Consider the following 14,794-nt stretch of genomic DNA (forward strand, 5'->3'; position numbering starts at 1 on the left):
CCTTACTCTGCTGCCCTCTTTCCTTCCTTTCCTCAGTAACCTGAACTCAATCATCTCATAGTTGCTGCTGCCCAAGTTGCCATCCACTTCTGCACTCCCCAACCATTTTTCCCTATTTGTGAACAGCAGGTCACAAGTCTGCTTGAGTCTGCAGGCTGTTCTACGCACAAAATTCTTCTTGGTTGAAATCCTGGCTTTGCCTATGTCAAGAATAAAAGCCCAGGTGACTGAAATGGAGCCAGGAATTTGTCAACTGATTTAAATAGCAGATATGTGGTGCATGCTGACTCATGTGATTTGTTAATAAAGAAGTCAGTGTTACTGTTTACAGGCTTGAAGTTATGCACTTAAGCATTTAGCTCGATTGGGACCAAAGAAAATTACATGAAGACCCATTTCAGGTTTTTATTGCACATTAATAAAAAGGTTTATCATATGCAATGTTGTATTTTAAATTCTATACTTAAGTTGGGGGTGAGGAGGGGGTTCTTTAGTGACACCCCAAACCTACTTTCATATTTTTCATTAATGCCCAAGATATGGGCTATAAAATCATGCATTATGCATCAACATAGTTTACCACATATGAAGGTCTAACCAATTAGTCACATCTTGTCATTTACTGAAAAACATCCTATGTAAAATATACTTCTCAGGGATTTCCTTACTTCATGTTTGTTTTATTAACATGAACTTACAAAACAGAATACACTTTAATATGTGTGTGGACTTATTCTAACTGATTTTTTTCTGATTGACTAAAAAGATGGAGAAGGATTTATATGATGCTATATGTCTTTCCAAAAATGTATTTTTATTATCTGTGTTCTGTGAAAACTGTGAACAAGTAACTGCATCAAGGTAAAAAATAGCAAGAGTCAATTGCTTTGCAGAAAGACTCTTTTAATTTCTTTGAGACAGCTTCTGTCTCAAAGTTAAAAATATGTTGTTTTTTTCTATAATGAACGCATCAAATAAGGGCTAATTAAGTCCAATCCATTTTCCTTTTTTCTTATTTTTTGCTCCTTGCAACCAGCTGCTTTACATTAATCTCTGGAGTCAGCTTCCTGTAGATTAATTGTAATTTTATGTAGCCTTTAAATATATTTAAAGGGATAGTGTCAGTAAGCATATACCCTTGCAGACAGAAGGACCCTATATACAACTTCTGTTTCAAACCTTCTCATAGCTCATGAGTGTATTGATTTGTGGAGTTGGATAGGGTTCATCTTTATTGCTAAAGTGAACCTGAAATAGCTTTAACAACTCTGCACTCTACTTAGTGTAATTGTTCTAAGTATCCAAGCTTAGGAAGCTCTCTTCTTGCTTCTGGTGTTAATTCCTTGGGAAATATTTAGAGAAGTGCATGTCACATGTTTTTCACCTTTGACCTTTGGAAGCTATGTATTACCACCCAGATTTATTTGGATATGTTTTCTTCCAAATAGGTTGCTTTCTGCCATGGATAATACTCTTTCTTTAGAAAAGATGCCCAGTGCTTTTTCACTTTTTCAACATTATGCTGACAGTTCAGTACGAAGTGATCAGAAGACCTTAAACCTCGTGCCTGGTAAGAATCTCTTCTGAGTGCACCCGTGCAAAGGCTGACATTTTGGCAAAGCCTTGGAATATATAGAACACTAAAAACAGTGTGTGCTTGAAAGAAGAGCTGCAGAGTTGTAAGCCTGAATAATTAGCAATCAGAGCTGAATTTGAAATGAAGTCTAATTGTGCACAAGTGTTTGGTTTATTATGGAACAGTGAAAAGGGTGGCACAGGAGAAAGGACTAAAATGTTTTGTTTGTTCTAAAATCCCATTACTCTGCCTATTCCTCATACAATAAGGATCATACATTGGATCCCACATAGTTCCTAAGTGAACGTAAGACTTGTATAAATTTATCTGTGCCAAGGAAGCCCCAGTGTGCTCCAGTGTTTCTGGGCAGAAACACAATAGTTGTTCAGGGGTCCTTCTGAACTTCCAAAGTCCTTAGGAAGTAGGCTTCTGACTTGAGCGATGTGGAGAACACAACTGTGCATGGGTTGCAGAAATAGGCCATTGAAACTGTGTTAGTGTGGATACAGCAGCTGGAAGCCCATCTGCATCCAGTCTCAAGGAGCAGTGGCTACAGAAAATGGAGGTAGCCTATTTCATAGACGTGAACAGGATAATGGAGTATATTGTATCTCCACTCCACCTGAAGAGCATGCCATACTTGTGTATGATTTATACCCATAAAGATTATCCAGATCAGGCCAGCAGTAAGTGAAGTGAAGAGGACAAACTGTATTTGTGTACTGTGTATCATGTATCATCTTCACCCATTACAAGCTTTCTCTTCAATTTTTTTCTTAATGGAACAGACTCGTTCTGAAAACCAACAGTTCAGCACAGTTCTTCATAGCTGGCCACCCACTCAGCTTCATCCCCATCAGCATTCTCTCCAGCTTTTCAAAATATATCTTGTTTCAAGAGAACTAAGTGTACTTAGGTGTTTTCAGGCAGCTCTGCATAAAGGAGGTTGTGAATGACGGCTCTGCACAACAATGCAAATCCACACTCTTGTAGTCTAAGAGAAAAGTCTGCCTATAACTTAGAGGCAGTGTTTATGACATTTTTAGGGGAAATTTGCTTTGATACCTTTTTCAGTCCAATAGCTGAGTCCTATCTTCCCACCCGAGGTCCTGGCTAATGGCAAGATGGGAGATGAAAGAAGGAACATATTTGTTTTGCCTTTTGTGTCGTCTTTTCAGAAAAGTCAGTGTGATATCATTATTTTCTGGACTGGTGTGCTCCCCTTCCTATTTTGATCTGCCTTAACTACTGTCTCCAATGAAAAACAAACATCACTGAATTTGGATTAACACATTGAGGGTGAATAGGTGTATCCCACGAAATCCACCTCCCTTCTGTATTTTTAATTCCCCTTTCTTTCCATATAGTCTTTTCCTTATAGTGTGTAGAAATAAAATGTCCTGTTTCTCTCTTATCAGCCTATGTAGTTTTTGCTCTTTCTTTTACTATTTAACCCTCCATTTTTTGCTCTCTTCTCCCATTTTTGCTTTGCTCATCTCTGCTCTACTGCTCTAAGCAGATCATCTAAGTGCCTCATCATCCTTCTGACCACTCAGTGAGGTAGGCAATACTGTTAAAAATGGTAACTGAGGCATAAAGGAATTAAATGACTTGCCTGAGAACATATAGGAAGACTGTAACATAACAGGGAGTTTAACCATAGTCTCGGATATGCTGACTCCCTTTTCCTTCTCCTTTTTGGCAGTGTGCTGACACCAAAATGAGCTTTCCTGGAATCTGGAGCCTCGCCTGTATTTATTTCCTTCAGTTTATTAAAATCTAACAAAGCTCCAGGTACCCCATGGTTAATAAAAACCTAGAAAATAGCAAAATGGACACCCAAAGGCTTTCTACCTGGTGTGTATGATAACTGATTTCATTATTTGATTATACTACCAGAAATATCCATTTTGTGCAAACCCAAAGCCTCACTTTCCTTTTCTTTATTTTTGGTGACTATTTAATTTGCTTTGTGAGCTGTTTAAGTAAAACTGAAGAACATTTTCAAATAAAATATTGCTTTAGGTTGAAAAACTGAAACATTAGAATATACTGGAACAAAATACTTAGATTGTTTCAGGCAAAGAACTGAAGAAATCTGATAAATTGGGTCTAAATTCACAAAATGTTTCTGTTGACCCAAATCTGCATTTTGTGGTAAGAAAATATTTTGTCTGAGAAAATGTGCCCAGTTTTATTTCAACTACATCAGAAAATTCTCCCCTTTAAAGCTGTCAGCATTCCCTAGAGCTTTCCACCAAACAAAGTAAAAACCCCTTTCCCCTCATCCAGAGCTATGCTGTAAGACTTCTGTACCTTGTGCAACGTTCCCAAAAGATGTCTCTCCTCTTCTGTCCTCTCCCCACTCTCATCTCTCAGTACAACTTATTAACCCACACAAAATAGTGCACTGATGTGACTGTGTTGCTCATTGTTCTGGATACACCTGAAGAAGCTTACCAACTCTTTGGATTGTGTCATTAGTGACCTTGTGCTCTGTGCAGCTGCAGCCATCTACACTGCCAGTGTCATGGCCCGGCCCTCATCTCTTCACTCCAGCCACTTTCTCCAAAAAAGCCTGGGAACACAAAGCAGCCTTGCAGCATGCTTTCGAACTGGGCTCTCTCAGAGAGAGAGCCAACAAGACTAATTCCAAAACTGAAAGTCTGTCTCTGAAAAATACTGTCATTGTCCTCTTCTATTTAAATAAAAATACAGTTAACAGGCACCTTCACCAACTGAATTGTCCCACTGGGGAGGCTATGAAAGGAGGAAGTACCTGGCATACTTCCTAAGTCCCATAGGGCCCATGATACATTAGGGATGTCGTAATGTTACTCAGGAGGCAAATTGGATGTACTTTAGGCAGAGCTGAAACCTGGAGTTTGCTGAAAAATTTCAAGTGGAACATTTCCCTGACATTTCTGGGGGGATGTGTCTACTTTGACTACATTTTATTTTTGAAGGAAAAACCAACATTTTGATAATGACCATTTTGACATTTCTTTAAAAAAAAAATTTCATTTGGAAAGGAATTTTCTTTAAATTTGCATAATAAAAAATTTAAATGAGACATTTTGAAGTAAATGTCTTGACTGGCCTTAAATTATTGTATTTTTAAATTTATTTTTAAATTTATTTAAATGAAATTCTTTTTCATTCTGACTTCTAGCAAAAAAAATTATTTTGAATAAATTTTGTGTAGAATGAAGAATCTAGTTCACATACATCTCTATTGAAAACTGCCAGTAATTTTCCCACTGAGCACTAGGAAAAGGAAAGTGCTGCCTCAAGTTGGTCACTAGCAATCACTAGTTGTAATATAAAAAAAAATCTGGTTTGCTTTTAGCAACTGAAAGGATTTTTTTCTCTCAATGAGAAGCAGATGCACTCCTCCTATACTGACAGCTCTCTGTATAAATCACAGGAAAACAGCAAGCATCAGCATTTGCCTTATTCATGCCACAGGGGATCATCATCATTACTGTGAAGATAACTGAAAAAAAGCTTTCTTCTTGCATCTTAATAGAATTCATGTAACATGGAAATTTACTGAGAAAAAGGGAAAAATGCATATATTTTTGTTCTGTGCAATCAGGCTATTTAGCAGTGAAATCTATTTTTTCTACCATTAACCCATAATTTTAGAGGGAAAAACACAGCAATCTCATCAAGGATGGTTCTGTTTAGATCATCAATCAAACTTTTTGATGCATATTTGAAGTTTATGTACTCATACAGGACCTTATGATGTCTTCAGAGAAGTTAGGAAATGCCAGCTGACCATAGGACCTTAGTAATACACTAACATTGGGAAACTGAAACAATTCTCCTTCTAGTTCCTGGAAGGATTATCACCCTACAAGACACTACTAGGTCCTCAGAAAGCAATGCCACAGTACCAGAGTCCCAAAAGAATCTCTTATTCTCCCTAAGGATGAGTTCTGAACCTTGGAGACAGAGCCCAGGAGTCCAGCCAGAGTGTATTGGGAGTAAGGCCCTCTACTATAATCCAAAGCCTTCCTGTGGACTAGAGGCCTGTTTTCCTGCTGTCTTCTCTCCCTCTAGACCTGATATGACCCTTCATGGGGTGGTAAATAATTTTTCTTCACTTTAAGGAAACTTATTCACCCTTTCTTCTTTTTGCTGAAGTGAAACTCCTACTGGAATCTGGCTCCTTTTTCCTGTGGCTTCCACTTTTGTACTGTTCCCTACAAGCAAGTATTTCATTCCCTGTTTGGTTGGTCACTTATGTCTCCCAGCGTAGCCCCTATGTTTAGGGCAAGATGAATTCAGCAGAAATGTGATCTTCCAAAAGACAACCTGCTCCTGTCTCTAATGCAGTGTGACCTGAGAATGCTTCTCCAGCAGGGCTTCCTTATCTGACAGCTTTAAATTGTAAGATGAATTTTTTAGGCCTCAGCAGAATTTATGCTTCAGAGTGCACCACAACATTGTAAAAACCTAGAGCACATGGGCTCTCTCTCTTTAGTAAGATTAATAGGCCTCATGAGGAAAGGGCAGGGAAGATGCCCTTGGCATTTTACTACATTTCAGTATTTTCTTGATACCTTTAAAGTTAAAAGTTATTGCTGGCCTCCAAAGACATTGGTTCTTGGATCACCAAAGGGCAAAGGTGGACACTTAGGGGACTTTGATCTATTATAAGATCTCTAATGGGCAGAGTCCACAGACTCTCCTGAGAATGGTCAGGCATTGGGTTGTTTGCTTTTCACTGCAGAGGCAGTTTGTGGCTACTTATACAGGAAGCACATTTCTGGACATATTTCCAAAGAAGACCTGCTACAGCAGGTACATAGTTTTCATAGTTTTCATTTCCCCTGCACATGGGGGAACAACATGTCATGGACTGTAAACCTGTGTGACAGGTGTTTAAAAAAGAATACAACAAAAGAATGCAGAAGATGACTCTGCAATCAGTCCTGAGCTAGATGAAGTTGTGGAGGAACAAAAAACCTGAAGTTATAGTCTGAGAGACCCCCTACTCCACTAACACAAACAGCATTAAGCATGATTGATTAGTTCAATATTTTAGTTAAAATGATTTCATTGGGAGATTCAATTGACTGGATGGTATTTTGATCTTTAAATATATCCAAAACTCCACTGCCATACATTTACTGTTGCCTCTGTCAAACAGAATAGTCTATGTTTGCTCCTTTGGGGAGTTGCAAATCTTCCTGCTAGGCTCCTGTAGAATTAAAGTGTTGGTCTTCAATCCCTGACCCTACTAGAAACCAAGGAACTGCCATTATCTCTTCCTGGTGCCCCAGGGCTGTGCCGGGCCACAGCACGGGGCTGGGAACAGAGCTGCTGCGAAGTTTGGGGTGGCTGCAGCCTCTTCCCGGCACTGCTGGAGTCTGCTCTGAGCCCAGTCCCAGGCGAGAAGAGCCCCGCGCAGTGCCAGCTCCAGCTCCATCCCGCAGCTGCCACCTGCCTCGCACCACGCAGATCCGGCAGCACACACTCCCCTCCCCCCTCCTGGGGTGCAAGCAGTGGCGGCAGCTGCCCCCACCCCATGAGCTGCACCTCCGTCCCACACCCCCAGCCCTGCCTGGGCAGCGCCTGCCCCTGGCCCCGCCCCCTCCCTCACCACAGGGGGCATTGATGTGCCCCCCCACGCCCTTTCCTTTTCTCCTCCCCTTCCGACTTACTAGCTGGAGGCAGCTCTCCACACTGCTGGCTCTGATTCATGCTGCATTGTGGCTGCACAGAGCACGGACATTTATTGGTCAAAATATTGGCCCCATATGACTGATATCTGATATAGACAATTTTCTTCATATCAGTACCAATCTGATATCAGATTGATGTATTGGTTCACCTCTAAAAACAACACATATTTTTCTCTAGTTAAAAAAGAAATAAAGCTTTACTAATATGCTAGGGGCCTAGGGCAATATCATTTAGTTTAAGATTGAAGCAAAAACAAACATAATTTAAAAACAATCTGCAGGGCTGTGAAATAGGAGCTTCATTACCAGGAGCAGTTAACAGACCACAGAACTGCAGAACAAAAGGCTTGATTGGTGGAACATCAAGACCATTAAAAAGAAGAGAGGGTCATCATTAACACCTGTGGAATAAAGAGTTTAGAAGGGATCAGGTAGATTACAATGAGCCATGAAGTCAAGTGACTCTTTTAGCACTGCCTGAATAAAACTGTTGCTACTACTACCCAGCAGTTTGTTTTAAACGGTGGGTGGAGCAGAAATCAAAGTGGGGTGCAAGTGCATCAGTGCCCCCACCTTGGATCTGGCCCTGGGTGCTAGTGTTGGTACAACCTTTCGAACAATGATCAGCCTAAGACCTAATGTTCTTACCATTAGGATTAGGTGTGTAAGTATAGCCTAAATATTTGCTGACTGGGCAGGACTGATATTTTTGATACTGGGAAAAGTATTTGAATAAGTTAAAGAACAATATTGGCACAAGATCAAGTTAATTCATAACTGGTTGTGAATACATTTAGGTAAGAAATTAAAAGGTTTCTATTAGAGGAATGAAGTTTTGGAATGGTCTTCTAAACAAAGTAATAGGAGCAAAGAACCTGAATCTCTCCAAATGAAATTTGACAAATTAATATGATGGGAAATGCACAGTATGATAAGACAGGGGGTTCTGGATTAGTAATAAGAGCTGTGATATATTGATTCAAGTATTTGCAATCCTAGTGTTAGGATTCAAAGGTGACTGTTTCTCTCTGGTCTGCTAAACTCATGGTACCGAGTTTCTGCTGGTCTAGCGGCCAGGCTTCAGTTTTCCCCCGTCGTTAATGTTTTATTGATTTTAGTAAGATTTTTCCTTCCTCTGAAGCATTGGACACTGGCCACAGCTAATGGTGGGAATTTTGTGCTAGTGTTCCTGTATTTAGAAATTTCTCAGGTATTTGATTAGAAGATCTTGATTTTCTGCTTAGGGTCAAGCGGCCCACCAGATTCAGGGTAAAGGATGAATGCCACTCCTCCCCTAGTCAAATTGGCTAGGACTGTGGTGGCTTTTGTTTCCTGCGTAGCATGTGACACATTCCTCTTTTGAGGGTCCTCTAATAATATACAAACCAAATTACTTCTCTGCCATTGCAATGGCAGGCTTATGGTAGTGCCCTATGTTTCCCCTGTTTTTTGCCTGTGGCACATGGTAGGGTGTTTGAGGGTATTTTTTTTCATAATGTGACCTGTGACTGACATGCAAGAGGTTGGAGTAGGTAGCTTGTAAGACTCTTTGGATAAATGGTTATCTGTGGATGCAGAGGACTGGGCTTAATTGGCTGAGAAGCCTCTTGCGATCTGATGTTCCCAAATTCTTTAAGGTTTTACACCTGTGAAACCGCAGCAAAATTGGAAGGGTATAACAGGATCAGATTAATGGAATCCCATTCTCAGCAACTAAGTTTCTTGACCTAAAATCACATTGATATTACCCATATTCAATTATTCTAAATATCCAGCCAACTTGTTCATTTTGATGAATCCTTATTTGTAGTTAAGGAATTGATGTAGTTCAACAGACAGGAGTATGAGTATTTACTCAGATTTTTCTTTTAGTTCCACAGACTCCAAAATTAAAACCTCAGGAACCAAACTCAGCTACTAGCACATCCGTAGCAGTCTACTGGACTGTGAATGAAGGAGACATTGTTGACTACTTTCAGGTCTACTGCATGGAGGAACCTCAAGCAAACAAAGAGGGAAGTGGTATGTGACTAAACCTGCCTGTTAGCCCCACTATTTCAGCAAAAAGAAAAGACAAGATGGTTGCCATCTAAAGGGAAAAAGCATAGAATCAGTAGCTGAGAGATTGTGAAGACAGTATTAAGCATTGAAGGTATTACAAGTAACTGAGGAGACCATGAACTAAGTAAAAGAAAAAAGTGGAATAATAGCTAAGTATTTTGGTGAAAGGAATCAACCTGGGTGTTTATGTTATGGCAGATAAAGCTATATTTGGCCTTAATAAAAGGGTCCTGATTTTCAGAGACGATGCCATGCCTATTGATGGGTCTAGAAGATACAAATTCAATTTACCATCTCCAAAAGTCAGGGGTGTGATATAGATTTGGGGGGAGGGGGGGTCAACATTAGGATCCCAAGTGTATAAAATGCATCCAGTTGTAATACAGCAAGAAATACACCTTTTCAACACAAAGCTGCAGATGTCATTAAAAAAATTTTGCTTTATATATATATATATATATATATTGTTTGCATATTAAAAATATTAATCTAGAAATAAAATAATTTAAAATGTATTACTATTGCTTAAACTAGATTTTTTTTAAATAAAAGAAGCAGTTCCTTTTGAGAGAGTTGGTTACATGAGAGAAATGAAGCCCAGTTTTACAGCTGCTTTGAATTGACATGCACTAAAACAAATTGGGGGTCCAATCCCTCACAGTGTTTAATGCTTTGACATCCCCTTGACTTCAGTGGAATTTGAGGGGACTCAGCCCTAGGAGTGATCGAAAAATTTCTGTCAGTGGAAAATTGGGTTCTCAACTGAGTAACATTTTCTGCAAAAAATATCGGATTTCCACAGAAAATGCCAGTATTTCATTGAAAAACCCAATTGGCTGAAAACCAAAATATTCAGATTAAAATTGCACCATGAACATTTTAGTTAGGGTGCCTTATTTAGGAAGCCACTGCTGTCCTTCGTGGCCTAGGTCTCCTGGCTAGATAACACCTACTGTGGGGTACCACAATCCCTTATAATAATATACCCCACTTATCACTAAGAGGGAAGAGAGCACTGTTTCATGCCAGAAATAGTCCAAGCCAAAATCTTGCCCAGAGAAGAGAAAGCATAAGGCACCCAAACCATGATTCCTATGAGGCACCATTTTGAACACAAAATATTTCATTTCTGATATTTTGCCAAAAGATTACAATTTCTCTGGAAAATTTGACAGAAGTAAAAAAATATGGTCTGTATTTTCAAGGGTCAAGTCCATATTTTTTAACCAGCTCTGTTCAACGTATTGCAGGAGGAAATCAGTACTTTGTGTGATTTCTGCTGTTCTGTTGGAGAATGAATAATGAAGATTTAAAACAGTATAAATAGCTCTAAAATATCTCCATGTTAATTAGCTAAGGCAGTGCTGTGCTAGTCCCAGGAATGAAGGGCAATAAAATGTAATAGTGCCAGCCAATAAACCTGCACATTTTATCCCCATGCAACAGAACTCATCTGAGGTCTTCTCAACCATATTTCTGTGACAAAAATTATACTTTTGCATACAAGACCTGACAATGTTATCTCCTGTTTACATATTAGTTGATGCAAGATAGCCCTAGGGCAGATGAATTGTTTATAAAAATTATGCACTTCCCTAATGACCTGTATGTGTATGCTTGTCCCTAGCCTTGGTGGAAGAATACAGAGTTACAGTGAAGGAAAGTCACTGTATCTTGGAAGACCTTGAGCCAGATCGTTGTTATAGTGTATGGGTTATGGCTGTGAACTACACAGGATGTAGCTTACCCAGTGACAAATACACTTTTAAAACTGGTATGTATATTTAATGATTGTTGGCCTCCGATTCTTAGACCACGTTAAAAATGTTGAAAACTATTTAGTCTTCCCCATCTCTTTTTCATAGATTCATAATTGCATAGAATCATGTTAGATCAAGGCTGTCCAACTGGCGGGCCATAGGCTACATCCAGCCCTCAAGGAGTTAAACTGTGGCCGCTGGGCTCCTGCTCCAGGCTCTGTTCCCCCTTTTTGCTTTCCTGTTGCTGCCTCTGGAGTACTGGGGCTTCCCCTCCCTCCTCCAGCTTCCTCTGACTGTGCGCCTCCCTATCCCGCCCCCAACTCCTGGGAGCGGGGCAGAGTGATGGGGCCTGTGGGACTGAGGGATTCTGGGGCAAGAGGGCTCAGGAGAGACCTGGGGGCCCTGTGTGATGCAGCAGGAGTTGCTCCCCAGTTTGGGGAGGTGGGAAGGGAAGAGGGGAGACAGGCACAAAGGCAGAGGGAGCCAAGGTTTATACACCATTGGTTCAGACTGTATGTGGAGAAACTCTCTTGTGGAGTATGTAAAAGTGAAAGTGATAAAAACACTTCCTTTTTTCTGTAAACTCTTCAGGGGAGGGCCCATGTCTTATGTGGATGAACATTAGGAGTTCATACTTCAGCTGCAACTTCTAGACACTACTGTGATACACATAATAAATCACAAATAACTAGATAAGTAAGTTTTATTGAGGAAACTAAGGCTCAGAAAGTTTAAGTGCCTTGCGCTGGGTTGACTACAATCTCATGGATTAGGCATAGCAATAGAAGTCATATATCCTAATCCATGATCTGACACTTCCTTTGCCAGATGATTTTTATCAGGCCATTTAAACTCTGCAGGATGAGCAGGATTATTCAGTTTCTGTGATGGAAATATGAATAATAACAGTTAAATGTCTTATAGTCAGTAGCGTTTGTAAAGCACAAAGTGTTACTGAGACCATTTGAGGCCTGTCCCTACTGCTGTCCTGGCACTCCTCAGAGCACCACTGAGGTGTTACCTTGCTCACTTGTTCCAGTTCCCCATGTGCCAGACCCAGAAGTGAGGCTGTAAAGATGTCCTGGGGAGGAACCACCCTTAAGCTGCCTCTCCACAGAGTGCACAAGAGCTGTGTGTAGACAAAATGGGGGGCATGTGTGCATGACACTTTAAAGTGGGTTAAATGGTTTTGCACTGCTTTAATGGTGTTGGTGTTTGCACACATCAGTGGCGTATTGTGCAGTAATTCCAGCCGCTGTAGCAGATTCGGCAGCATAATGCGCTTTAAATGACTTGGGGCGCAGCAAACTAAAACTCCTCCTCCAAGTTTAAGTTTGCTGCCCTACAGCCGTGAAATGAAGCACTGGGCTCTGTGCAGCTTAGGAGCTCTGCAGGCAGCCTGGCAGCAACCTGGGAAGGCAGAGTCACCGGAGAGGCAGGTAAGTTTGGGGGTGTGCATGACACGGGGGTTTAAAGGACTCTAAATCGAAGCGGTGTTTTTAAAAACCCACTGCTTCAATTTAGGGTCCCCCATTTCATCTACACAGGCCCAAGAGTGCTAGTAGTAGGTACTCTCAGAATTACTGTGCATCCCCATCTCTGGGTTTGGTACACGTGGAGTGGGTAGGCAGGGCATGTTCTTCAGCAGTGTTCTCTGGGACATGGTGGAAGTGGTATAGACAGGCCCCTAGTAGCAGCCAAAGCTCTGAGCTCCTTACTTAGTTCATTGGGGCATGAAACCTTCTCTTCCTCCTTCATATTCAATTAGCAGGGTGTTTTTGTGGGTTTGTTGGGGTTTTTGTTTGTTTGTTTTTGTTTTGTTTGTTTGTTTGCCAAAGGTCACATTTGCAAAAACTGTATGTTTTTGTTCTTACTCACTAAAAAGATATAGACTTTGTGAAAATCCAGACCTTACAGGTGCCAAATCCTGTGGAATGGCTAAATAATTCACAAATATATTCACAAAAAAATAATAATAATAATATCACATTTCTTCATGGTCTAATTTCTAACCTCTTCTGACCCTTGTTTTCTGGCAGATAAACTCTATTGTTGCCTTTGTGCTGGCGTGAAAACCAAGTTTTTTGGAAACTCAGCAAGCTATTCTCAAAACTGAAGTTCACTAAAAGACTATGAGCTAAATTCTGTTTCACCCTCATGCATGTCAGTGTGACAGGGGCACCTTCCAGGGGTGGTTGTGGTGCCCCCAGATGGCATTGCAGCACCTATCTGCCTACCCTACTCCCCTAATCTGACTCCTCCCTCCTTCCTGCCATGCCTTGATACTGGTTAGGATGTTCTTTGGGAGGCTGCATTTAGGTGACCAAAGTCTAGCCAAGGGTGCAGTGCCCCCCATCCTCCTTCCCTGGCTACTGGTCCAACTGGGTAGTGCAGGGATCTGCCATTCTCTCTCTCATTCTCTCCTTGTCCTTGGCTGGGGCTTCAACCCTGTTGGGTTCCAGCCCACCTGACTTTAGTCAGGGCCTCTGGCCCATCTGGGTTTCAACCCTCTCCTGGGTCTCTACCTGGTAGAGGCTGCCACCTCCCTCCCTTTCCAAAACCAGCACAAAAATAAGAAAGTATGAACATGGAAAAATAGAGGGGAAAATTTCAAGGGGTGCTGAACACTCTGCTCTGTGGCTGCCGTATCTCCCTCACAGCTGCCCTGGTCCATCAGGTGTTCCTAACAGGCAAGTAGAGGAAAAGGGGGACAAAAAGGAAAACAGGCCTTCACTGGGTTAACACACACTGCCCCACCCTTCTGTGTGCGTTCACTTCACCAGGCTCCTCCTGAACCCATCTGAGCCAACCTTAGCCCCCTGGGTGCACTCAGTTCACAGTGCCCCTCCAGGGATTAAACAGTCCTCTGTGCTGTGTGTATTCACTTCCCCTCTCCCAGGGTCCTTCCTGAGCCAACAGAAAAGTTCTCAGTTCTCTGTGCCCCTTGGGCTCTTGCTCACCCTGTCAGCACAGGCTTCTCCTCCTGAGCAGCAGTTCTTTCTGCAAGGCTTGCCCTGGCCCTTATCTCTCAGGATGGTGCCATCCTGCTCCACTGCTGGGGCCATTCCTTCCCACCTCTGCCTCGAGGAAGGGTTTATGTCCCAGTTAACTCGTCCTCCTCAGTCAGCTGACCAGGCTTCCTGCTTACTTGGCCCAGGTGCTGCCAATCCCCCACCTTTCCTTCCTGCTGTTTTCTGCAGCTAGCTAGCTGCAAGCTGGGCTTCATAAAAAGTGGAGTGAGCTCAGCTCCAAGCCATTCATTCCTCCTTCCATTACCTGCATCAGGCAGTTTGCCCCTCCTGCTGTACTGGGTTTTCTCTTGGTTGATGGGGTCTCTACCCCTCTGGTTGAGTTGTTAGGGCTTCCCTTTCTGCAGGCAGCCACCCTCCTCCATCAGGCTACAGAAATTCTAGCCTCCAAGGGACCCTGCTGCTCTTTCTCACCTGACCCTCTTTTCTGTGCATCAGGCTTAGGGTTCCCCATTACAGTCACTTTCAATTGTATAACCCAGGTAGTGCCCAGGGGTACATTCCCTCTCCAACTGAGGGGAATTATCAGCAGGGTGGTGTGTTGTGGAGGGACACTGTGGCCCAGCAATCACCTCCAACCCCTATAGAGTCAAGCTGAGACAACCTACAACTTTACTATTTACAATTTATTAGGGTAAAACAAGGGGTGGAAACAGGGGCAAAATACAATAT

General features: G+C 41.8%; 1 protein-coding gene across 12 annotated transcripts in view; it reads left to right on the forward strand.

Annotated features, from left to right (window-relative positions):
• The window catches only part of CMYA5 (cardiomyopathy associated 5), a 79,308-nt gene that overhangs the window by 37,023 nt on the left and 27,491 nt on the right, over positions 1–14,794 (forward strand). For 8 of the 12 annotated variants that reach the window (XR_003093525.1, XR_003093526.1, XM_025201373.1 and 5 more), the window contains 3 exons: positions 1,449–1,570; positions 9,145–9,294; positions 10,961–11,107. Coding sequence is in view for 8 of the 12 variants with exons in the window: in XM_025201373.1 (XP_025057158.1) it covers positions 1,449–1,570; positions 9,145–9,294; positions 10,961–11,107 (419 nt within the window). In the remaining 4 variants the exon portion in view is untranslated. Of the gene's footprint in view, positions 1–1,448; positions 1,571–2,364; positions 3,003–3,281; positions 3,440–9,144; positions 9,295–10,960; positions 11,108–14,794 lie in introns of those variants that run through there. The other 4 variants (XR_003093527.1, XR_003093528.1, XM_025201378.1 and 1 more) reach the window with 4 other exon arrangements.

This window comes from Alligator sinensis, unplaced genomic scaffold (genome assembly GCF_000455745.1).
Source record: "Alligator sinensis unplaced genomic scaffold, ASM45574v1 scaffold159_2, whole genome shotgun sequence".
Classification (NCBI taxonomy): domain Eukaryota; kingdom Metazoa; phylum Chordata; order Crocodylia; family Alligatoridae; genus Alligator; species Alligator sinensis.